Genomic DNA, 24,404 nt, shown 5'->3' with positions numbered 1-24,404 from the left:
CCTTGGGGGAGATGAGAAGGCAGGTGTCTAGGAAAAAAATTGTTATTGCTAAAGATGAGTGTGCCAGAATGAGGAGCAGGCAGGCCCTTCATTATGGCATCCTGGAGAACCGGAGGGTGGAAGGTCCTGTCTGCTGGACAGACCAAATGTCTTGAGTAGGTGCCTGCTTGAGCCTGGAGAGATGGTACCAGCATGGGTGTCCCAAGAGCTTGGCAGCCAAGGGTGTGGTGAGGATTACCGTGTGAGGTCCTGTCCATCGAGGCTCGAGAGACCTAGGAGTTAACTGTTTGAGGAGTACTCTGTCCCCTGGGGAGAGCGGGGCAGGTTTAGGGGCATTAGGATCCACTGGTGTGGGGGCAGGGAGACAACTGTCAGCGTGTGAGCAGAGAAGGGACCTTAAAAGGGAGAGGTAGGGTAGGTACCCCGCCAGTGGAGGAGCTTGAACTGGGAGGTGATGGTTAAGGAGAAAGGGCCTGCCATAAAGCAACTCAAAAGGGTTCAGGCCCATAGGGGAACATGCGGTGGCCCTGAGGCGAGGGCCAAGACAACCTGAATTCAGTGGAGAGCTTGTTTAGTTGTTTGATGAGTCCCATTGTCCAGGAGATGTTGAGAGCTTCTGACGCGAGCTCTGTGACCCTGAGCCACCGCATCTGCTGTTTCCCTGGAGACTGGAAACATGTCTATCCATCCTGTAAAAGCGTCTACAAGTGTTAAGAGACAATGAAGTTTTTTATGAGTAGGCATTTGGGTGAAATTAACCTGTCAATCTTTGCCCTGTTGGTGTCCATGAAGCTGGTGTATGTGGAGAGCTCCTTGTGGGCTGGCCTGGGCACACGTCTGGCAGGAGGAGTGAACCTGTAAAATAGAATCTTGGAGATGGACGGGGTTAAAAGGGGCTCGAAGAAGTGGAACAAAGCTTTGGGGAAGCGGCTAAGGATATCTCCACCCAGTAAATGTGCTGGGCAAGCCGGTATCACTAAGAAAGAACGAGAGAAAAAATGTTCTGCAAGAATGTAGGACAGTGGCAGAGTTTTAAGTGGGGAGGAACAGGTCCCGTCTACCCCTATAACTGAAATTGGTGAGGGAAACTTAAGGCCCGCGTGAGAATAAAAGTAATGGACTTACCACCACTTGTAGCGTGACCCTAGGCGAGGAGAGGGTTACGGGATATACCACGTTTGGTAGCGTCAATCTTTTGCAAGGCTGAGATGTTTGAAGGCTGGAACAGTTTCACTTGCCAATGGTGATGAGGCCGGACCTCTGTGGCTTGGCATAGAGGACAAGCCCGCACAGGAGCATTGTGATTTCCAGTGTTCAGGTTGCTGGCAGATAAGGGCACAACCTTGAAGCAGGTGTAGTGCAATATCGTGCCATGTGACCATTTAGGCCACACTTGATAGAGCCCTGTGATTGACTTCCCTTGTCCCCCTTCCTGTGACCTTAGGGCAGCTGGTAAGGCCTGGGCCTGTAGATTGTTGTAGCTTTGTCTGTCGGGAAGACTCAGCTGATTCCTAACACCAAGGACACAAGGATTTAAAATCACCTAGGAGCTAGACCTCAGGGCAGTTCTGTGAGGGAGTTTCCAGAGAGGTTTAACTAAAGGGTGAAGACCCACCCTGAATGAGGCAGCACTATCCCATGGGCTGGTGGCCCAAACAGAATGAGAGTGAAAAGCGGGGCCAGCCGAGCTTGTTGTAATTTTCTGCAGGGCCCCACAGAAACGAATCAAGGATCACTGTATCCCAAACACATTCTGTAATCCAGATGCTGCTATTTTGATAGATAAGCAGACCGACATGCTGAGGGCTCACTTAAAGCAGAGCCTGTAGGCAGGACCTTACAAGGACTGGGGTACATCTTTCAGAGTGTCAAGTATCTCTTGAATCAGGGGGCAGAGGCAGGCAGATTTCTGAGTTCTATGTCAGCCTGGTCTACAGAGGGAATTCCAGGATGGCCAGGTGTTGATTGGGGTTTTCTGTCTTGTCCAGTTCCCGCAATCATTAAGTCCCAAAGAAATCACACAGAGGTCTACATTAGTTATAAATGGATTGGCCCATTAGCTCAGGCTTATTAACTTTTATAACTCACATTAGTCCATTATTCTTGTCTATGTTAGCCACATGGCTTGGTACCTTTCTCATTGAGGCAGTCACATCTTGCTTCTTCTGTGGCTGGATCAGGACTGCAGACTAGGACTTTCTTCTTCCCAGAATTACCTGTTCTCATTGACCCGCCTCTACTTCCTGTCTAGTTGTCCCACCTTTATTTCCTGCCTGGTTACTGGCCAATCAGAGTTTATTTAAAATACAATTGACAGAATAGAGACCATTGTCCCACACCAGCCAGGGATTCACAGAGAAACCCTGTCTCGAAAAACAAACAAATGAAAACAAACAACAACAACAAAAATCCTGTCAGGTCCAAAGGAAAGGGAGGACAAGTGGCTAACTGTGGTGCCTGTTAGCACACCAGAGTGTCTGCTGGCTTCCAGGCTCACTCAGCACTTGTGGCTCCCCTCAGCTCTTCTCCCTCTTCCCCCTCCCCCACTAAACTGCTCCAGCTCCTGGGCTTCCCTTCCCCCAGCGTGTCATTTCATCATTCCCATATAACCCTGCCATTTTGGCACCAGAGGTAGTAAGCGAGAACATGACTGCTTGGAGGCATGGCTGAGAGGAGGGTTTTTATTGTAGATATGAGAGCACAGCCTAGGCCAGAGCAGGGAGAGAATGTGAGAGATGAAACACGGACAGTAGACCAAATTGTGCCATGGGACAGGGGCAATGGAGAGAGAGAGAGAGAGAGAGAGAGAGAGAGAGAGAGAGAGAGAGAGAAGAGAAGAGAAGAGAAGAGAAGAGAAGAGAAGAGAAGAGAAGAGAAGAGAAGAGAAGAGAAGAGAAGAGGAGGGACACAGAGAACCAAGAAGAATATTAAGAGGGCTCATGGCCAAAATGGCAGGGTGGAATGAGACAATGGGGGAAGGGAGGCCCAGGAGCTGGAGCAGTTCAGTGGGGGAGGGGAAAGAGGGAGAAGAGCTGAAGGGAGCCATAGGTGCTGAGTGAGCCTGGAGGCCAGCAGACACTCTGGTGTGCTAACAGGCACCACAGTTAGCCACTTGCGCTGAGTTTCCTTTGGACCTGACAAATTCTACTGAGCTACAGCTGTCATCTGGGAACTCTGGGGACTTACGTGCAGGACCCAGAAGTCAGGAAGGAAGGCCGCCACCTTGATCAATAGCCATCTAAGAGGCATTGCATACAGTACAGTAACCCCAGCATGAGAAAGGCCTGGTGGTCAGGGACTCTAGTCATCAGCATATGAGGCACTCAGTTAGCGCAGGCTCACTGGGAGGTGCTGCAGAATGAGGAGACAATGAGCATCAAGGATGGTTCCCAGCCAGAGTGTCCCATGAATCTTTGTTTTCCACCAGGAATCCTGGAGGGGCCGTGCCTAAACGAGTAGTCAAGTCTTCAAAGTAACTTTTCTCTCCTCCCTCCTTTCGCTCTCTTCCTTCCTTTGTTCTTTGTATACTTACTTTTATAAATAGTAAGCAGCCACATACAAACCAGCTAATGGGAGCTATGCCTCCTGCCTCCAAAGCATCTCATAACAGAGAGGGAAAGACAAGTTTCCCAGCACTGATAGGGAGCAAGGTCCTAACATTAATCTTCACATACACATGTCTCTGGTACTTGACATTCATGTAAATGTAGAAACATATCTATCTGTGCCCTCCCTCCTGAAGTACTTCAAGGACATTCTTCTGTCTTCAGAGTGAGTCTGGTTATTTGTTACAGAGGAGGGCCATTTTCTCTGTCTTCCTTTGCACTACCACTGCTCTGCCTGGAACCGTCATGTCCCATGGGCATTGTGCCTCTGCTGGGCACAGCTGCTGCTGATTCACTGGAGCCTGGGGTGTGCCAGAGCCATCCCAAGGGTGGGGGGATTCTCTCCTCTTTAGTGTTTTGCCTTGTCATGAAGGCAGGAAGGAGGTAGCTCATGTCTCAAAATCTTTTTTTCAATAAAAGTATCTTTAAAAAAAAAACTTAAAGTATGCTTTTTTTTTCTTCTTCTTTCAATTGTACTTAGATTTGAGCCCAGTTGGGAGTTGTGTTGCAAGGAGAAACTGATCAGTTCCTCAAGGGGCCAGCTTCACAGGGTGGGCACAGTCCCAGTCCTCCGCAAGGGTTGTCTTGTATAAGACGGGTTCTCACCTGGTTCACAAAAAAACAAGGAAAAGTGAAGAAGATAAAGACTCCTTGCAGGGGAGTGGGGAGGATCTTAGTGAAGAAACCAGCTCTTAAGGGTGAAATACACCCTGTGAGCTAGGGCTTGAGTTTTGGGGGACATCTTGAGAAGTCCAGAAGGCAGATAGATTGGTAGATCCAAAGAGCATGAGAGATTTTAACAGCCCCGGGCATTGATGCCAGGGGGTGGAAGTGGGGCTGCCCAAGGATAGGGGAAAGTGGGGAGAAGATCAGGGTGGACCTCAAGTTATACCACCCTCACTCGAATCAGACCCCAGCCTGCTGGTGAGACCTCCAGCCATTCTTCCTCCTCCCTGCAGCTCCACAAGCCTGACAGGGATTGTCAGTCCAGCTCAAATATCGCCAACTCAACAGATCCTTCCCTGCTAGTAGCGACGATTAATTTCTTTCTATCATTTATAATAGGCCTTTTTTGCATATCTTCCCGGAGTTCTGTTCCCAGGGCCTTATACACCTAATGCAGGTTTAAATTCTCCTCACTCGAGACTGTGTTTGGCACATTACAGGTGCAGAGCTGATACCGTGAATAAATGAGGGAGGAAAAGAATTAATGGAGCGAGGGATCTTCTGCACGGCTGGAAAGCTGCGGTCAGCTGACCAGTTAGTCCAGACAATGTCACCACTGCAGGTCTGCGACAGTCCGAGACCAGACGCTGCCAGCGCGTCCGTCCACACCCTTACCTTTGCCCTACTCCCAAGTCCCGCCTCTAACTTTCCGCTTTCCTCATTGGCTGCGTGACCGCCCAATGAGCCAGCGGGACGCGCGAGCCCGCATTCCTGGCCTGGGCCGATCGCTCTCGCTCTCGCGTCTCGCGAGCGTTCGCGTCTCCGGCGGCGGCGGCTCCCGCGCGCTCCGGGTCCCTGAGGCCGAGGGTACAGCTGGGCTGACTATAACTGAGACCATGTTCCGAGCGGCGGCGCCTGGGCAGCTCCGGCGGGCGGTGAGTCCCGGCAGGAAGGGCCGAGCAGGTGACCTCCGAGCCGCAGCCTGCTGACCCTGTCAGGCGGAGGTCACGGGCTCCCACCAGTCCTGCAGACAGTCCGTGAGGTGTCTGAGACCCAGGTCAAAGTTCTACAGCCGCCGCCCTTGACCTCTCCGGGTCGCCCTCCCCCAGCCGGGGTTCCCACGACCCTGGCTCCTGCGGGGCACTTTGGGGCTGCTGGCTCCTTGCGGCCCCAGGGTGTCAGATGCCGCCGCGGAGACTCTGGGGAAAGAGTTCGAAACCCGGGCTCCCGGAGGCTGCCCCGAACGCCCACTGCCCACGACACGGGGGAGGGGCGGCGCGGACGGGTGGCCCAGCCTGGGTCAGTCTGGAGAAGCTGCAGACTGATGGCTCGGGAGCCAGGGAGCCCTGGGTAGTGGGAAGTTCTCGATGTTTGTTTCCCGTGGTGATAAAGTTTACCACTTGTCTGTTTTCCGAGGGCTTACCGAGAAAAACCATTGTTTGGTTGAGTGTTGTGAGGGAATAGCCGGTGGAGGCTGACCAGGTCCAAGTCAGTAACTTAGGGAGCCTGTAGGTCGCCCAATTTACAGTTTAGGTTGTTAGAGAAACAAAATCGTCCGCCTTGTGCCAGAAGTTATCCAGACGCCTTGCAACTTTTCTACCCGTTCATTTATTTGTTTAATCTTAGTGCCTTTCCCCCCCAGTCGCTACTGTGATTTTTTTTTTTTCTCTCTGGAACACAATTTGTGGACTTCTTGGGAGTATAAGGATTTTTTTTTGGTGCCCTTGCCTTGTTCCATAAAACGTTTCAACTATCAGTAAAAAAATTAAAACACATTCTTCAGGTACCTAGTCCATCTTCTCCCACTAGATGTTTTTTAACTCCATTTCCTTAGAGAGCCAATAAACAAGTTTTGGGGGAAAATGCCAAGCACTAGATCCTGACTCGAAGACCTGTGCAGCTCTTGGAAGGCAATTTTGTAGATAGGTTTTATGCCCAGCATAATTGTAAAGAGAGGTTACGATTTGGTAAGTTTGTAGTGCTGGTGGGGAAAAGAAATTCACATAGCCAGTATTCGTACATAGACAGCATTGCCAAACCTTCGTTGTGCTTGACCAAGAATTGTGACCTTGGCCTATTTTTAAAATTAGAAGTCAAAGTGTCTTAGAGGTCACTAAGGATATTTTTAAGGTTTGAATTGCAAGCCCAAAACAAATGGTGGGAACACACTCAAATGGACCCACAACACACACACACACACACACAACTTTAAATTTTAAAATAATTTCAAGTTTACAAAAAAGTGACCAAAATAGTTTTTTAAAAAATTCCCAGAACTTCCTTGAATTTCAACAGTTCTTAACAGTTGACAAGTTGGTTTATCTCTCACTGTACACACACATTGTTTTACCCTTTAATTCTAAATGGTTCCCTAGGTATTTTAGAAGGATAAGGCTAAGGGATTCGCTCTGAGTAGATCCCCATGCCTTCTGTTAGATTCATAGTACAACAAAACCAGGCAAATAAAAGAAATCCCTAAGGGGGTTCTCTTTGCTAAGGTGAAAATGCTGGCAAAATCATGCCCTTTAACCAGTGTTACAGTGCCACTTTGTTACCAGTCACATGTTGCCAGCCATCCTGTCCTTTAAAGCACACCTAAAGTATCCAGAGCCTCTGGTTTTCATGCTGGTTTAGTCTTTGTTAGAAAAGCTCCTCAGTTTGGCTTTTATACCACTGACTGGCAGTTTGCAGACTCTTACCCAGTTTAGCTGTCTGACATTTCCCTCGTGACTGCACGCAGGTCCTGTCTTCTTGGCAGGGATGTCAGATATGATTTACGCTCTCAGTAGTTCATTGTACTAGGAGGCACACAACACTAGCTTGTCCCATTAGTGAAGATCTTAGGTTATGTGAAGTTTGCTAGGTTTTTCCAATGTCAGGTAGTCCTCTGTGTAATTCTTAACTAATTACAAAGATAAAGTGAAACTTCGTGGAGCTCCTCTTTCTCACACTTTCACCTACTAATTTTAGCACTTGATTTTTAATTGAGAAATAATGCTGTGATACAGAATGGTGGTTTTTCTAATCTATGATTCCTTCGTTTATTACTTAGCATTCAATGCTAAGGAAAAACCTTCCCCTCTTGCCTGTGTAGACCCAGGGACCCTTATTTAATAGGCTATCATTCTTAACACCCTTATTTTGATGTTCAGGTTCCTCCTATATTTATAAAGTAGGAACCAATTTAATCTGGTTACTGTTTATATAAATTTATGATACCATAAAACCAGAATGGTTTATCTCAAATCTTTGCAGGAGTTGAGTAGACTAGCTATCGAGGTTGCCCTGATGTCTGAGATTACAGGTAACCGATATATCTGCCCCTCCTTTTTAACATGAGATTTTGGTATTCAGACTCTATTCCTCATACTGCTGGGCAAGTACCTTAACCACTAAGCATTCTCCAACTCCTACTCTTAAATTTAAAAAGCAAACAAAAACAAAACTTCTATAGCTAATTATGATTTCTTTGAAAATAAAAACCAAAAACATATTTTTACTAATGACATGTACTATCAAAGCCACTTTAATTTTGGCTGATTTGTGTCACTAAGCAATGTCCTTCTGGAGGAAATCCTCAGTCATCTGTTAACAAAGGTGTTTTTGTTTATTTTGTCTTTTTAAGGTAAGATCTTGTCTAGACTAGACTGGCCTGAAACTCATGGTAATCTGTGCCTATTGGCGTTCTAGTCACTACGTTATAACACCCATTAGTGAAAGTAATTTTGTACCAAGTGACCGAGATAGCACAGTTAGGAAAATAGTTAAGGCTTTGCAATTAATTGGTGCTCTTGCTGAATTATAGTATGAATTATTAATATTAATATTATTATTACTTATTATACACCCTAGCCAGTTTCTCCTCTCTCTTCTTCCAGTACCTCCCCATTACCCCCCTCTGTCCCCACCCCTACCTCAATCCATTCCTCCATTTCTGTTCAGGAAGGGCAAGTATCCCATGGATATCAATAAAGCATAGCATATCAAATTGCATTAAGACTTAGCACCTCCTCTTATATTAAGGCTGAGCAAGTTGACCTAGTATGAGAAGTAGGGTCTCAAAAGTTAGTAAAAGAGTCAGAGACAGCCCCTGTCCACACTGTTAGGAATCCCACAAGAGGACCAAGCTACACAGCTGTATCATATATGCAGAGTGCCTGGGTCAGTCCCATGCAGGCTCCCTGGTAGTCAGTTTAGTCTCTGTGAGCCCAGATTAGTTGATTCTGTGGATTTTCTTTTTTTTTTTTTTTTTTTTTGATTTTTTCGAGACAGGGTTTCTCCGTAGCTTTGGTTCCTGTCCTGGCACTAGCTCTTGTAGACCAGGCTGGCCTCGAACTCTCAGAGATCCGCCTGCCTCTGCCTCCCGAGTGCTGGGATTAAAGGCGTGCGCCACCACCGCCCGGCAATGTGTAGCCCAGGCTGGCCTCGAACTCGTGATCCTCCTGCCTCTGCCTCCTTCAGCAAATCCTACCGGCGTGCGCCACCACAACCGGCTCTGTGGATTTTCTTGTGGTCTCCTTGATCCCTCTGGCTCCTACAATCCTTCCTCCCCTCTTCTGCAGGATTCCCTGAGCTCTGCTTAATGTTTGGCTGTTGGTCTCTGCATCTTTTTCCATCAGTTGCTGGATGACAGTAGGACTAGACGCCAATCTGAGTATAGCAGAATATCATTAGGCATCATCACATTGACATTTCCCCCTCAAGTCGTGTTTGGTTCTATCCTAGGTCTCTGGGTCATTCAGCCTGTGGGTCCTGGTGCTCCAGGCAGTGCTAGGGGTGGGGCTTACTCTCCTGACATGAATTTTAAGCTAGTCCAGTCATTTGTTGGCCACTCTGTCAATCTCTAGGCCACCTTTACTCCGGTACATCCCATAGGCTGGACAGACTGTGGGTCAAAGGTTATGTGGCTGGGTTGGTTCCCCACTTCCTCCACTTGAAGTCTTTCCTGGTGACAGGAGATGGCCAGGTCAGGCTACATAATCCATGCTTAGCTGGGGTCATCTTTGTAGATTCCTGGGAAATTCCCTATGCCAGGTTTTTACCTGACCCTAATATGCTCCCCCTTTTCAGTAGTCTCTTTCAGTTTATTTTATTAATTTGTTTTTAAAATTTTTGGCGATTAGTAAGATCCAAAAAAATTTTATGTAGTAAGTGAAGCAACATTTTGATGTCATTTACATGATCTTGTTCCTATATTCAATTCATTAGCAGACAGGAAGGAGTATCTGTCATGCTTGAGAAGCTGTGAACTATTAAGGACAGGACATTTTTCAAGCCCATTGTCCAACATTGATGAATGATAACTCTGTGTTTCACATGCAAATTTAAATTTCGTTTGAAAGAAGAGAGCCAATTTTTGTGTGATTCTGAAACAAAATTTATTACATAAAGTGATTTCATTAAAATTATGCTGCCTGCCAATGTGTCTACTAAGAGTCTTGTCTGTTTTTAAAGTGCAGTAAATTGACTGTTTTTAATATTATAATCAATGTCATACATTTCTAGTCATGGTTAAAAGCTGCTGTGTTTTATTACTAGAGAGGTTAAAGAAGTTTAAGTACAGAAATGTAATATACATTTTATTATGACAAAATGTATGTTAAAATGGGAATAGGAGACTTTAATTATATATTATTTAATCCCTTTAAGTAGTATTTAGCAAGATTTTATAGCTCATTCCTGCTGTTTTCTTGTTTGTTTTTTAGTTAAGAAACAAAATCAGAACAAAGTCTAACCCTTCCATACCTGTCCCCTATGTTCTCATCCATTTACTTTTTTAAATGTGGTTAGGGGAGAAATAGGTTAGCAGAGCTCTTACTACTTTAGGATATGAGTAGTTTTGTTGGGGTATTAAAGTTTGTAATTTAGCATCTGTTAGTTTGTCTAGATCATCCAGTTGCAGCAACAAGAATGCTAAGAAACTGAAGAACAAAAGTAGGGTTAGTAGTGCTAAGTTTGAATAAAAGAAGTACCGAAATGTGTTCACTGGACTAACTAATCAAGAGTGTTCGTGACTTAAGAGACGGGCTTCAGTGCTGTGGTAGAGATGAAAGACAGCTCTCTCTGAGTGAGGAAAAATAGAAGCATGATAATAGGAGTGTCTGTGAATGTTTTTAAAGGGTATAGGGAAGGTGATGACCTCTTTAAACCATACACTCAAGAAGTATGTTGCTTGTTAAAAGACCCAACACAGGCAAAAGAAAAAATGGCGGGTCATCTATGTTAATGACTTAGCAAGTTATGTATTGCCTAGGTATCCTTGCCTGTGTTTTGATGCTTGTGGTGACCAGTTGGATTGTCAGTTTAATTGGATTAGGGAGCCCAGTGTAGTAACATAAATCTTTAATCCCAACTCTCAGGAAGCAGAAACACAGATCTCATGAGGTGGAGGTCAACCTTCTCTACATATTGAATTCCAGGCCATCGGAGCTACATAGTGAGACCCTTCTAAAACAAAACAAAAAACCACGTGGTGCATTAACAAGGCATGTCTTTGGGTTTGTCTGTGAATGTGTTCACAGAACTGTTTAACTGAGGAGGGAGATAACCCTGAAAGTGGTGGCAGCTTCCTATGGGCTGAGGTTCTAAGTAGAATAAACGGAAACGGGAGAAAGCCACTTGAGCACCAGCATCCATTTCTCTGTGCTGTTCCAGCAAGGAATCCCAGCAGCGTGCTCCACTGCTGTGAATTCTGCCATATTGCCCTGCCCTGATGAGCTCTGCCTTAAGCCACAGCCAGAGCAAATCCTTCTTTCGTTAAGTTGCTTATTACCCAGTTGCAGCAGTGAGGATAGTAACTAATAGTGATTAACTCACAGGTGATCCAGGAGTTGTTGCTTTTCAGGTTTCAGATACTTTGGGAAACCTTTTTAGTCTCTCAGCATTCATTAAGGCCACTTATGTGCCAGGCACAAAAGTAGATACTGAATTCATAGTGGAAAGCAAGATAGACCTAGTCCCTGCCTGTTTGTTGAAATCTGGAGATCTGTGCTGTTAATCACATTAAGTGTGATCAGTGGAGGAAGAGTGAATGGATATTTGGGGAGCATAAAATCCTTTGGGGAAAGTCTGAAAGTGTATTGCAGTCCTAGTAAACCTCAGTTTGCTAAGTTTATTACATGATAATAAAATGATGGTTTTTTATAATTTTATTATTTGTGGTGCTAGGGATGTTAGGCAAGTGTTCTACCACTGAACTTTATTTTTTTATTTTTTATTTTTTTTTTTGGTTTTTCGAGACAGGGTTTCTCTGTGGTTTTGGAGCCTGTCCTGGAACTAGCTCTGTAGGACCAGGCTGGTCTCGAACTCACAGAGATCCACCTGCCTCTGCCTCCCAAGTGCTGGGATTAAAGGCGTGCGCCACCACCGCCCGGCACCACTGAACTTTATACCCACACTCTTTCTACTTTTTACTTTGAGATAGGTTCTCACTTTGTTGCCCAGGCTGGCCTTGAATTTGTGATCTTCCTATTTTAGACTCATTAGGATCTGAGATTCCAGGGCTGTACCACCCAGTAAGATTTTTCTTAGGTTAAAAATGTAGGCCATTGAGATAACGCAGTGGGTACAGATGCTTGCCATCAAGCCTGATAGTCTGTGTTTTGATGGGTCCCTGGAACCCACATGGTAGAGAGAACTAACCTCCTTTGGTTATACTCTGACCTCCATATGCTTACTATGGTATGTGTGTGTGTGCATGCACACACAAGGTTAATACTTGGGCTGGAGAGATGCCTTAGTGGTTAAGAGTATTGGAGTTCCAAGCACCCATGTAGCAGCTCACAGCTATCCATAACTCCAGTTCCAGAGGATCTGATAGATTCCTCTGAGTTCTGTGGGTTTCAGATGGTACCCATACATACATGCAAACAAAACATTCATACACATAAAATAAATATATGTAAAAATAAAATGTTCTTTTTTTAGTGTTGTTTGTTTTAAATCAATGACCTCACCATTGTTTTGATCCTGTTCATGTCATATATGCTAATTGTTTTGTTTTTAATATGGTGTTTCTGAGGCTGAAATAGAAACAAAATATCTGTCACATTAATTTGATTATTTAAAACTATTTTAAAAAATGTGAAACTGTACCCACTGAGACAGTGGGTCTGATCTATTGGGAGCTCACCAAGGCCAGCTGGACTATGACTGAAAAAGCATGGGATAAAACCGGACTCTCTGAACATGGCGGACAATGAAAGCTGATGAGAGGCCAAGGACAATGGCACGGGGTTTTGATCCTACTTCATGTTCTGGCTTTGTGGGAGCCTAGACAGTTTGGATGCTCACCTTCCTAGACCTGGATGGAGTGGGGAGGACCTTGGACTTTCCACTGGGCAGGGAACCCTGACTGCTCTTGGGGCTGGAGAGGGAGGAGAAGAGGAGGGGAGGAGGGGGAGAGGGGTGGGAGGAGGGGAAGGGAAATGGGAGGCGGGGAGGAGGCAGAAAAATTTTTTTCAATTAAAAAAAAATGTGAAACTGGGTGTGGTGGCACACTCCTTTTAATCTCTGCATCTGGGAGACAGAGGCTCTCTTGTGAATTTGAGGCTAGCCTGGTCTACATAGTGAATAGCCAGGGCTACATAAGAGAAACACTCAAATAAATAAATAATAAATGAAATGTGGATTCCTTATAGAATAGTGTGTAACATACTGAAGAGGTCCTGGGACTCAGGGGAAAGTCCTAGCAGACCAGGGCATAGTCTAAAAAGGCAAATCTACAGCCCCATTTTTTAGTTTCCAGATCTCAGCGTCCCTACTGGTTGTTAGGGCTCCCCTGCATGTTGCTGCCTCTGACCAATAATGTAGTTCAGGTTAACAGTGTGAAATTTTGTCTCAAAACAACACAAAACTTCAAGAAATCAAGGTATCATTTTTCTTCCTTTTCCTTTGAGTAGACAAAAAAGGAAGAAAAGGAGAAGAAATACCATCTGCTGGTATCACTGAGTGTCCTCTGGCATTATGTCCTCTTCCCTAATTCTTGGGGTAGTGTGACCTTGGAGAGTTTTCTACTAATGAACAACTTTCTCTAGAGAGGTCTCTGATCTCTGGAAGTGGTGGGTGGTATATGCCCATGTCTGTCCAGGTTTGCTTTATTGTAGTTAGATGGGATTTAGAAGGCTGGGAGAAGGTTGGGGATGAAGTGCTATAGTTTAGGGACATAAGGATACATATCTTGTTGAGAGTAGGGCTGAATTTGGCTTATGGAGACCAAGAAAGCCAGGTGAAAGAAAGCCTGCTCAGGTTCCAGCCCTAAAGATTATTTTAGCAGAAGACATTCTGATCTGCTGAAGTTGTACTGTTATTTAATTTGGAGGATTGTTTTCTCCATGTTGCTTATAATACTTAAAACCTTCAAAATAGGCCAGAGATCTACAGAGACTGACCATTAGTTATGTAAGCAGCCTTAGGGTACCATCACTGCCCCCCCCCCCTTCATTCATACCTTCCTTGTGAGCTTCTAAACCCAGGTGTGTGGGGGGTGCACAGGGTCTAGCCTCGAAGTGTTCCAAGGGTTCGCACATTCCAGGGTATGAGCGTGTTGTTTAGGAATGTTAGGCAGAAAAAGCAGAGATAAAGAAAAGACAGACACAGGATAGAGTCGGGAGAGCAATCCAGTGAATATGAAATCCACCCCTGTGTATATCTCATGAGCCTTAAATACCCCATCCCAAAGAAGAGGGGAAGACAAAAGTCTTCTTTACCAAGAGATAGGGAACAAATAGTCACCTTCTCAAATACCCAAAGTACCAAGTAACCACATCCTAGGTCAAAACATCCTGTTGGTAGCTGCACCCAGGTCAAACGTCCTGTGACTAGCCTTAAAGGAGCAAGAAGAAGCCTGAACTCTAACCTTTGTCAAGGTGGAACAAATCCACATCTGTGGGCTCCGACACCGGGCTTAGCTTTGTTCAGTGCTCTCTTCACTCCTGTTCGAGCACTGAATGTCTTTGTTAAGTGACGTCACGCAACAGTGCCATTTGATCCAGTGCTTCTTTCTTAGTTTCTTATGCCATCCTACAAGGTCGGGTCCAGTCTTTTCGTCTTTCCTCCTGTCTCTGGTGCAATTTCTCATCTTTTTATATCGATTCCTAAACTTACTCCCTTTCTCTATTTGACTGACTTCATGATCTATCTGCATCTTTCAGCATTTGCTTCTCTTCATTTGAAAAACTCTGTCTTACAATTGGTTATTCATGAAGAAGTCTTATTGCCCATGAAATCTTTAAGCATAGGAATTATTCTTATTAATTTTTTTCTTCTTGTTTTTGAAAATGCCCTGAACGATTTTGAAAATGACCATGAACTATGTTTTGGTGGTGGTTTGGTAGTCTGTGCTAGATAGGGCTAGATAGGAGTTCATCTCACTGGTGCCCTTTTCATTCCAAAGCGTATTTAAACAGTTGAAACCCCAACAAAATTGCAGCTAGTGTCATCTTTAGAACTTTTTAAAAGTGCATCTTTTGGTGGGAGATACACGCACATGCCACAGTATACATATGGAGGTCATAAGACCATTGTGGGAATCAGTGCTCTCCTTCTACCGTGTGAGTCCTTGGGGTAGAACTCAGGACCTTGGGCATAAGGCAAGTGCCTTTACCCAGTAAGCCATCACCAAACTTTTTGTCATTTTTTAAAATCAGATTTCTGTTTTCAGTTACTTTGATATTAAATGGTTCCCCCCCAAATATCTTAGTAGGAGTTCTTTTTTATGTAACTGAGTATAATTGATGATAGAATTTGTCTAATCCCTTGCTTGACAGGTAATATATTGTGTTTAAGAATTTTAAATATAGGTCTATAGAAGTTATTTATTGGACATAGTGGGAAAATTGTTTTGATGTAAGTTTTTTTTTTTTTTAATGTTAAGAAACTTACATTTTGAGCCAGGTAGGTGGCAGTAGCCCATGCCAATAATCCTAGCCAGCACTTAGGCAGAGACAGGCAGATCTCAGAGTTCGAGGCCAGCCTGGTCTACAGAGAATTCCAGGATGGCCAGGGCTATACAGAGAAGCTCTGTCTTGAAAAACTAAAAAAGGAAGAAAGGAGGAAACTAGCTGTCTTAAAATTTGTTTTGCTGCAATGAAACACCATGACCAAAAAGCAAGTTAGGGAGGAAAGGGAGGCTTACAGTGCTACATTGCTGCTCATCATCAAAGGAAGTCGGGATAGGAACTCAAACAGCACAGGAACCCAGAGGCATGAGCTGAGGCCATGGTAGGGTGTTGCTTACTGGCTTGTTCAGCCTGCTTTCTTACAGAACCCAGGACCACCAGCCCAGGAATAGAACCATCCACAATGGACTGGGCCCTCCTCTATCAATAACTAATTTAAAAAAATGCCTTACAGCCAGATCTTACAAGGCATTTTTCTCAATTAGGGTTCCTTCTTTTCAGATAATTCTAATTTGTATGTCAAGTTGACATAAGACTAGCTGGCACAAAAACAAACTTGCATTTTGGGTTTTGTTAGGTAAAGGTAGATTGAGTTTAATTTATGTCATCGAAGAAGTACTTTATTAATACACTTACAAAACTGAACATTGCATACAAAAATATTTTCCTTAAAGCCTACCTGCATAATGGTTATTTTGAAAGACTACAATAATGTTTTTCTCCTTTCCTTTTAGGCCTCATTGCTTCGATTTCAGAGTACCTTGGTAATAGCTGAGCATGCAAATGATTCTCTAGCACCCATTACTCTAAATACCATCACTGCAGCTGGACGTCTTGGGGGTGAAGTGTCCTGTTTAGTAGCTGGAACCAAATGTGACAAGGTGAGAGATTTTTAAGGTCAGCCATAGCATATATAATCTCCATCAGGAGACAGTGAAAGATGGCAACAGAGAATTATGCCGAGGACCATAGCCCAAGCTGGTCTCTAATCCTCATTAAATGGTCAACCTCACAACTATTACTTGTGTAGAAATAGAACCAAAAGGTTTTCTCATGAAACATTTCATCTTTTAAAATGAGGTAGAGTGCTCTTGATTTAGTTCTGCTGGCTGGCACCATCCTGTGCCATCAGGCACCAAGTAGAATGGTAGCATCTGAGTCCCCTTAGAGGTTAATAGCCGATCCCTTTTGTTCTGATGAATATACTTGTTAATTACTTCTAATTCCCAAAAGTGGTAAATCTAGGCGAAGTATCGGGGGTGCTCATTAACTGGCATAAGAATTCAGATCTAAGTTCCATTCTCCTCAAATTACAGCTGATATAAATGTTGGTTTTGTTGTGGTTGTTAAGTAACAGCTTTGGAAAGTTTATTCTGTACTATGTGTGCAGGATCTATGCCCTTGGGCTACTGTGTAGACAAGTACTGTTAAGACTCGCAAAGCTTTAGCTGCCAGTTCTCCACCATATCAGAGTTGCCAAGTGTGTGACTGGGGCTTGGCCCTCAATGAAGAGTAAATGTAGAAAGAGAATGTTTTTTTTTTTTTTTTAGCAGCTTATATATTTTACTAAATAAAGCATTTGGTAATGCAGGTTCAGAATGCTAATGTCACTTCTAATTCCTTGCATAAACTTGGTATTTAAAAGACTATTCAGCAGGTTTCAGGTTATAGATTTCTTTATCACATTCCTCTTGATGATCATTGAATATTTTTCTTTCTTTCTTTCTTTCTTTCTTTCTTTCTTTCTTTCTTTCTTTCTTTCTTCTTTCTTTCTTTCTTTCTTTCTTTTTTTTTTTTTGTTGTTGTTGTTGTTTTTTGAGATAAGGCTTCTCTGTGTAGCTTTGGCTGTCCTGGAACTTGCTCTGTACACCAGGCTGTTCCCAAAATCATAGATCTGCCTGCCTCTGCCTCCCAAGTCTTGGGTTTAAAGGTGTGCGCCACCACCTCCAAGCTGCTTATTGAGTATATTGAGTATTATATAGTTGCTGTTTACAATGTCTGATGATAGGGTTAAACAACCCCTTTTTTTTAATTACTAGATATTTAATCAGTTGCAGTCTTATATATGTCATGTTTTTATTCTAAAAAATGCCTAATAGTGTAGACAGATTTTAGTTTTATATTGTTTTCTTTAGCTATTAATCATAAACAGAAGGTGATTATTCTGTGTAGTACTGAAGTTTTGACAGTAAACAATTATTTCAATGGGAAATTTTGTTCCACATTATATACAAGCTGCTGTGTAGCGACTTTGGAATTAAGTGGGTTTCTTAATTGGAAATATTTTGAAGCTGGGGATGCTAAACTCCGATGTATCTCTTTGTAAGACAGTGTAACTGTGCTGATCAACGCCTGGCCCGGCAGGTTCTTCACTGCATCCTCCTTTCAGTGAATACTGCAGAGCCGTATAGTCTGTGGAGAGGGCTGAAGGCACAACCCTTGTGTCCATTCACCAGTGAATTAGCAAGTGGAAGACAGTAATGGCAGATGAGACTGATAAGCAGAAACCACTCATGTTAAAGTTACTTTAAAGGGAGAATGCTAATTGCCTTCTGTATAGGGAAAATCAGAGTAATCAAAGCTTTCTCAGAAGCACTTCCTGATTCCAAACAGGAAAAATGAGAAGTTAAACAAGAAAATACTTTACTTTGTTATAGATAAGTATCTGTGTATAGGCAGAAACTCCATCTTAACAGTGGGCAGTAATTGAAGATTTCTTTCTGTTACTTAGAATTATTAATCTTAGTCTCAGGAGAAATTATTGCCAAATGAAGTGCAGTCAGCATTAAACAAGTATGATGCTTAAGTTGTGCCTTCACTTCTAGTAGGTTCTGAGTCTTACTATACAGAGAGAAAATCTTATTTTACCTCTCTCTTCCTCCTCCCCCTTCATTTTCTTTTTTTCCTTTGGATTTGTGAGAGTGGACATTATTCTACCCTGTAGTTTTATAGAATTTGTGATCCTACTAACTCATCCTCCCAAATGCTGGGTCAACATAAAGTTTTCTATAGGGCATTTTCTTATTTAGTGATTGGTTGGGGGAGGATTGAGCCTTGCATGAGCTTTGAAACCTCAAAGCCACCTCCATCAGTACTGAAATTGTCCTTTTTATCACAGGTGGTCCAAGATCTTTGTAAAGTAGCTGGTGTAGCAAAGGTTCTAGTGGCCCAGCATGATGCCTACAAAGGCCTCCTTCCAGGTGAGGTGTTCCAGTGGAAAATGTAGCGACTGTTAGGTTTGAATATGTGATTATAAAAATAGCATGAAATGTATTTTACCAAATATGTTTAATTCTCAGAGGAACTGACACCATTGATTTTGGAAACTCAGAAGCAGTTCAATTACACACACATCTGTGCTGGAGCATCTGCTTTTGGAAAGGTGAGAAGTGGAGTCTGACCTCACTGAACAGGATATCTTTTGCTGGGCCAGAAATATAATAGACCTTTTTTATTTTTTTTTTATTTTTTTTTTATTTTTTTATTTTATTTTATTTTATTTTATTTTATTTTTTTGGTTTTTCGAGACAGGGTTTCTCTGTAGCTTTGGAGCCTGTCCTGGAACTCCCTTTGCAGACCAGGCTGGCCTCGAACTCACAGAGATCCGCCTGCCTCTGCCTCCCGAGTGCTGGGATTAAAAGCGTGCGCCACCACCGCCCGGCAATAGACCTTTTTTAGACAGCCCGTCCTGACTTGGTCATACCTAGGGGAGTACGGCTAACATTTACATATATTCTTTCAAGATTTTATCCAATTTTCTGTTAAAATGTCATTTCCAGATCTTTAAATTTTGTTACAGACTAACTATTCTTGCAGGATTTTGTCATAATTTATTAAACCTTTCACTTCTAGGTTTTCTAATTTGGGCTGGATAATGCTATTATTAAATTGATTTCTGTGCATGTGTGTGTGGACGTTGTGTATAGTTACTCATCCGAAGAGATGATTTACTTGAGCGTCTGATAGATACAGTAGGAAATCTGTCTAATCAAGGGATTTGGGAGTGACTCTGTTATGGTAGGAATATCCTTAAAGACAGCTATAATCTGATCACGTGTACTGTGATAAAACACCCTGACAAAGTAACTTTAAGGGAGAAAAGTTTTTCTCAAAATTCTAGGGTACAGCCCATCATGGCAGGGAGTCACAGTGCCAGGGACTTGAGACAACTGGTCATATAACATCCACAGTCTCATACACAATTCAATACCCAAAACCAGGGAATGGGTGTTACCCATAGTGGACTGGGTCTTCCCACACCAATTAATGTAATCAAGGAAGAGCCCTTCCCAGGTAATTCTAAATTGTGTCAAGACGACAATTAGAAGTAACCATTACAAATGAGTAGTGCCGATCTATATCAAGGGAACATGGAACAAAGGGCAGTGAGGATAGGGTGTACTCTAGAGGTAGAGTGTTGGCCTACATGCATGGAACCCAGAGAGTTCAATTCCCCACCAGTTCCCTTTTTTTAAATTCTGTTTTGTTTTCATTTTTAAAATGTATGCATGTTTTGCCTACATGTATGTCAGTGTACCATGTAGGTGTAGTGTACATAGAGGTCAGAAAAGAATATCAAATACCTTAGGACTGGAGTTATAGACACTTGTGATGGTTTGAATGAGAATGCCCCTGTAAGTTCATATATTTGAATACTTGGTCTTCAGTTGGAGGAACTGTTTAGGAAGAATTAGGAGGTGTGACTTTGATGAAGGAGGTGTGTCACTGGGGGCAAGCTTTGAGGTTTTAGTAAGTCCACACCATTCCCAGTTAGTATTTTCTGCCTTGTGCTTGTGGAAGGAGACGTGAGCTCTCAACTTCAGCACCATGCTGGCCTGTCTGTTGCCATGTTCCCCACCATAATAGTCATGGACTCCTACCCTCTGGAACCATGAACCCCAAATCAAATGCTTTTTAAAACAAATTGCCTTGGTCATGGTGTTTCATCATGGCAGTAGAAAAGTAACTAAAGCAATTGTGAACTGCCTTGTGAGTGCTAGGAATTGAATCTGGGCCCTCTGGAAGAGCAGCCAGTGCTTACCTATAATTTTAGAAGCCCAAGTGGTGGAGACAGTAGGCGTGCATTCAGTGCTTGCCTGAGAAACTTAGTAAGACTTTGTCTCAAAATAAAAAGTAAAAGAGAAGGCTAGAGAGATGGCTCAGCAGGTAAGAGCACTTGCTTTGCAAGAATGAGGGCCTGAGTTCAAGTCCCCAGCACTCAACATAAGGGCATGGCTGCATGTGCCTATAACTTCAACACTGGAGGCTGGTTACAGGAGAATACTGTGAGCTTGCTGGAAAACCAGCCTAACTCAAATAGTCAGTTTCTGATTCAGTGAGCGACCTTGCCTCAAAGCAATAAGATGGAGAACTATAAAGGAAGATTCTGCTTTGGCCACCTATACATTTGACACTAGGTACATGCACCACATACACATGCACGCATGTATGCATGTACACACACACACAAGGAATAGAAGCTGATTTGGAGATAGAACCCTTGACTACCCATTCATGTGCACGAGGTGCCAGGTTCAGTCCTCAGTACAAGAAACTTAACTACACAGATAACCTCATAGTAGGAAGTTGGATATAATATAGCAGTATGAAGAACAAGGATGTAACACTGTCCTTTATATTTTTAGCTTACTCCTCCTATTTCAGGAGTGTACCTTACTAATGGCCTCTTTCTGTTGTTTTTAAATTGTGCATGTACATACATATTTTTATTGTTTTGTGACTAGGAGTTTTTGCTTAACATATTCTTGAAAATATTAGCTCATAATGTATCTGTCTCTCTGACTGCATAGCATTCCATATTAGTCAAGGTCAGCAAGTTGTTTTCAGTCACTTGCTGCAAGGAAGACATCCTTGTACATACATCTTTGTATGCCTTTGCTGGCATATTTTTAAAATAGAGTTCAAGAAGTGAAATAGGTGAGTTTAAAGACTGTGCTTTAAACATTGTTGATAGATATTGTTAAATTGCCAACACATGGTATTATAAATTTTAGCACCTCCCTCCTCAGAATTGATGGATGAGTCTTGTGGACCATCCTGTCTCCGAGAGTACTGTTTCTGTTCTGGTGGTTTAATTTTTTTTTTTTTTTTTTTTTTTTTTTTTTTTTTGGTTTTTTGAGACAGGGTTTCTCTGTAGCTTTGGTGCCTGTCCCGGAACTAGCTCTTGTAGACCAGGCTGGCCTCGAACTCCCAGAGATCCGCCTGCCTCTGCCTCCCGAGTGTTGGGATTAAAGGCGTGTGCCACCACCGCCCGGCCTGGTGGTTTAATTTTGAGTTTAGTTGATGAGAGTTCATCTGTGAGACTATGAGCCCAAGAAACAGTGTTTGCTGTGTTTTAGTTCCCAAGTCCTATGACCCTGGCTGGCACTGACTTCTCGGTAGTGACAGATGAGAGCTTGACAATATGAGTCACAGAAGAGATGCTGGTGCTGTAGCCTACAAATGCAAATGAGATGAGAAAAAGTCCATAGGAGAAATGCCACAGGGAGACTATAAGTAGATCTGCGACAAACCTGTGAATTGTGTTTATTACTTTTTGTCACGGTGAAAGGAAAACTGAGCAATGTAGACTTAAGACTGCTCTTTGGTTCCCCGACTGCACAGTTCCGAATAATCACACAGCTGCTATATTAATTATAACACTGTTTGGCCAACAGCTTAGGTGTCTTTCTAGCTAGCTATTATGTCTTAAATTAACCCATTTCTATTAATCTATATATCACCACAAAACTGTGGCTTACTGGTAAGGTTCTGGCATCTTTTCTCTTTCGGCAGCTACATGGCGTCTGCCTGACTCTCTCTCTCTCTCTCTCTCTCTCTCTCTCTCTCTCTTTCTTTCTGTTTAGGTTTTCTGCCTAGCTCTGTTCTGCCCTGCCATAGGCCAAAACAACTTCTTTATTAACCAGTGGTAATTAAACATATTCACAGCATACAGAGGGGAATCCCACATCAGAGCAAAATGAGGAGGAATGTATTTTGATTCATGGTTTCACTCACTTCCTCCTATCACTTTGGCCCTGTGGCAAGCCCTCCTGGTCATGACTCATGGTAGAAGTACATGAGAAGACATAGTTGGTAATCTCATAGTAGAGAGAAGGGAAAGGGAGAAAGACAGGAGTGAGCATTTCAGTATCTCATTTGAGGTTCACTGCCAGCTATCTTGCCCTAGGTCTTACCTCCTAAAGGGTCTGACATCTAGCAGCTGTAAAGGCTGGCAACCAAGATTTCAACACATGCCTTGTCAAAAATATTCAACCTCCTTCACCAGAAAGAAAATTCAAATTAAAACTTGAGATTACAGCCATGTGTGGTAGTGTACACCTTTAATCCCAGCACTTGGGAGGCAGAAGCAGGTGGATCTTTCTGAGTTTGAGGCCAGTTTGGTCTACAAAGTGAGTTCCAGGACAACTAGAGCTGCACAGAGAAACCCTGCCTCGGAAAACCACAAACAAACAAAAACAAAAACCTAGAGGTTCCACTTCATCCTCATCAAGGTGGGCATCATCAAGAAAATAAAGGACAGAGAGTTCTGATGAGGATATAGGGAGAGAGGAGACTTTATTTACTGCAGGTGGGAGAGTAAGCTAGTGCAGCCTTCGTGGAAATCAAGTTTCTCAAAGACTTAAAAAGAAAATGACCATATGACCCAGCTGTACCACACCTAGACTTATACCCAAAGAACTCTATAGCCACCACAGAAGTACTTGCACTTCTTACTGTTGTATTTTTCACCACAGCAAGGAAATAACTGCCCATATCTATCAGCGTATAAATGGATACAGAAAATGTACATACACAGCTGTAAAAAACTGAAAATTTCAGGAAAATGGATGGATTTGGAAGTTCTTATATTGAGATGAGCCAGACTCAGAAAGACAAATACAGCATGCTCTCTCTGGCATGCAGTTCCTAGCTTTTAATGTTTATATGTGCATATATAAGTGTACAGGTCATATGAAATGAAAGTAGAGAGGGGACCCCAAGAGGAAAGAAGGGGTGTTTAGGAAGTTGGGGGGATGTAGAGCTCATTAAGGTGAAAGTGGGAAAGGAGATCCCTGGAGGTGTAAGGCTAGTGGAAATAGAAATGCGGGAAGGGTAGAAAAGGAAAATCCACAAAAGCAAGGAAACCGACATTGGTTAGTATTTTTAGTAGTCAAGGCCAGCATTCTTTTTTTTTTTTATTGTTTTTTGTTTTTGTTTTTGTTTTTCAAGACAGGGTTTCTCTGTAGCTTTGGAACCTGTCCTGGAACTAGGTCTTGTAGACCAGGCTGGCCTCAAACTCCCATAGATCTGTCTGCCTCTGCCTCCCAAGTGCTGGGATTAAAGGCGTGCCGACTGTCAGGCAAGGCCAGCATTCTTTATTCATGGTTGAAAGAGGATTGCTGTTTAGTGCAGGTATGACAAAATGAAAATTAGAAATTTTTTTCCTTCAGAAACTCTAGCAGTCATGAAGCTGGTTCTGTCAGTGCTTGTAGTTACTTTATATAAAGTATGAAGTCACTGAGTAGAAACAGGACAGAAACACAATAAGACACAACCTTCTACCTTCAGGGTACTTAGAACCCTAGTTAGGGGTTATTCAACATGTATGTTAAAAATGGTTTTACAACAGAAATTCATGCTACTCACAGCTAATATATTGTAATTGTGTGTGCATGTGGGAGAGTACAGAATGAGGGGTAATGACGAGGAGTCTGGGAGACTCTGTACAGAACAGAGAGTGCTTGTTGTGCTATCTTGAAAGCATGCCTGCCAGAAGCAGTGTCATGAAACAGGAAGTGCCACTGACTGAGCTCTGTAGAGGTCAGCATTTCTAATTGTGTGATAAAAGGCAGTGCTTCACTTTTAAAATTTCTTATATTATCTTAAAGAACTTCAGTCCAGAAACATGGAAATTCAGTCTTCACAAAGTGACTCTCTTCTGCTTTAGAGCCCTAGAGCCTTAGTGGAATTTTAACTAGACACGTGGAGGCTCCCTTTCCCTCGTTATATGTCAACTAGACACAAGGAGATTTTGACCTGCTTAAGGACACTGGCTACTGAGAGCAAAGTTGTGCGTGTGTTTACTTAACTGTTATGTACCTGTGTCAACAAGAGCATGTGTGCTTGTTTCTGCTGCTCACATGATGTTTGGCTCTCAGGCTGCTGTGACTGATTCATTTGTGCAACATGAACTTGACAGAGTTTGAAATGTTGGCTGAAAGTTTTTCTTTCA

General features: G+C 43.1%; 1 protein-coding gene across 1 annotated transcript in view; it reads left to right on the top strand.

Annotated features, from left to right (window-relative positions):
- The first annotated feature begins 5,093 nt into the window (after window positions 1–5,093).
- Etfa (electron transfer flavoprotein subunit alpha) overlaps window positions 5,094–24,404 on the top strand; it is a 61,353-nt gene continuing 42,042 nt past the window's right edge. The window contains exons 1-4 of the mRNA XM_057767261.1: window positions 5,094–5,206; window positions 15,904–16,050; window positions 18,288–18,369; window positions 18,469–18,551. Coding sequence (XP_057623244.1) covers window positions 5,168–5,206; window positions 15,904–16,050; window positions 18,288–18,369; window positions 18,469–18,551 — 351 coding nt within the window. The 5' untranslated portion in view covers window positions 5,094–5,167. The remainder of the gene's footprint in view (window positions 5,207–15,903; window positions 16,051–18,287; window positions 18,370–18,468; window positions 18,552–24,404) is intronic.

The sequence above is a fragment of the Chionomys nivalis genome, chromosome 4 (genome assembly GCF_950005125.1).
Source record: "Chionomys nivalis chromosome 4, mChiNiv1.1, whole genome shotgun sequence".
Taxonomy (NCBI): domain Eukaryota; kingdom Metazoa; phylum Chordata; class Mammalia; order Rodentia; family Cricetidae; genus Chionomys; species Chionomys nivalis.
Note: the sequence above shows the minus strand (reverse complement) of the source record. Positions and strands in the feature narration are given on the sequence as shown.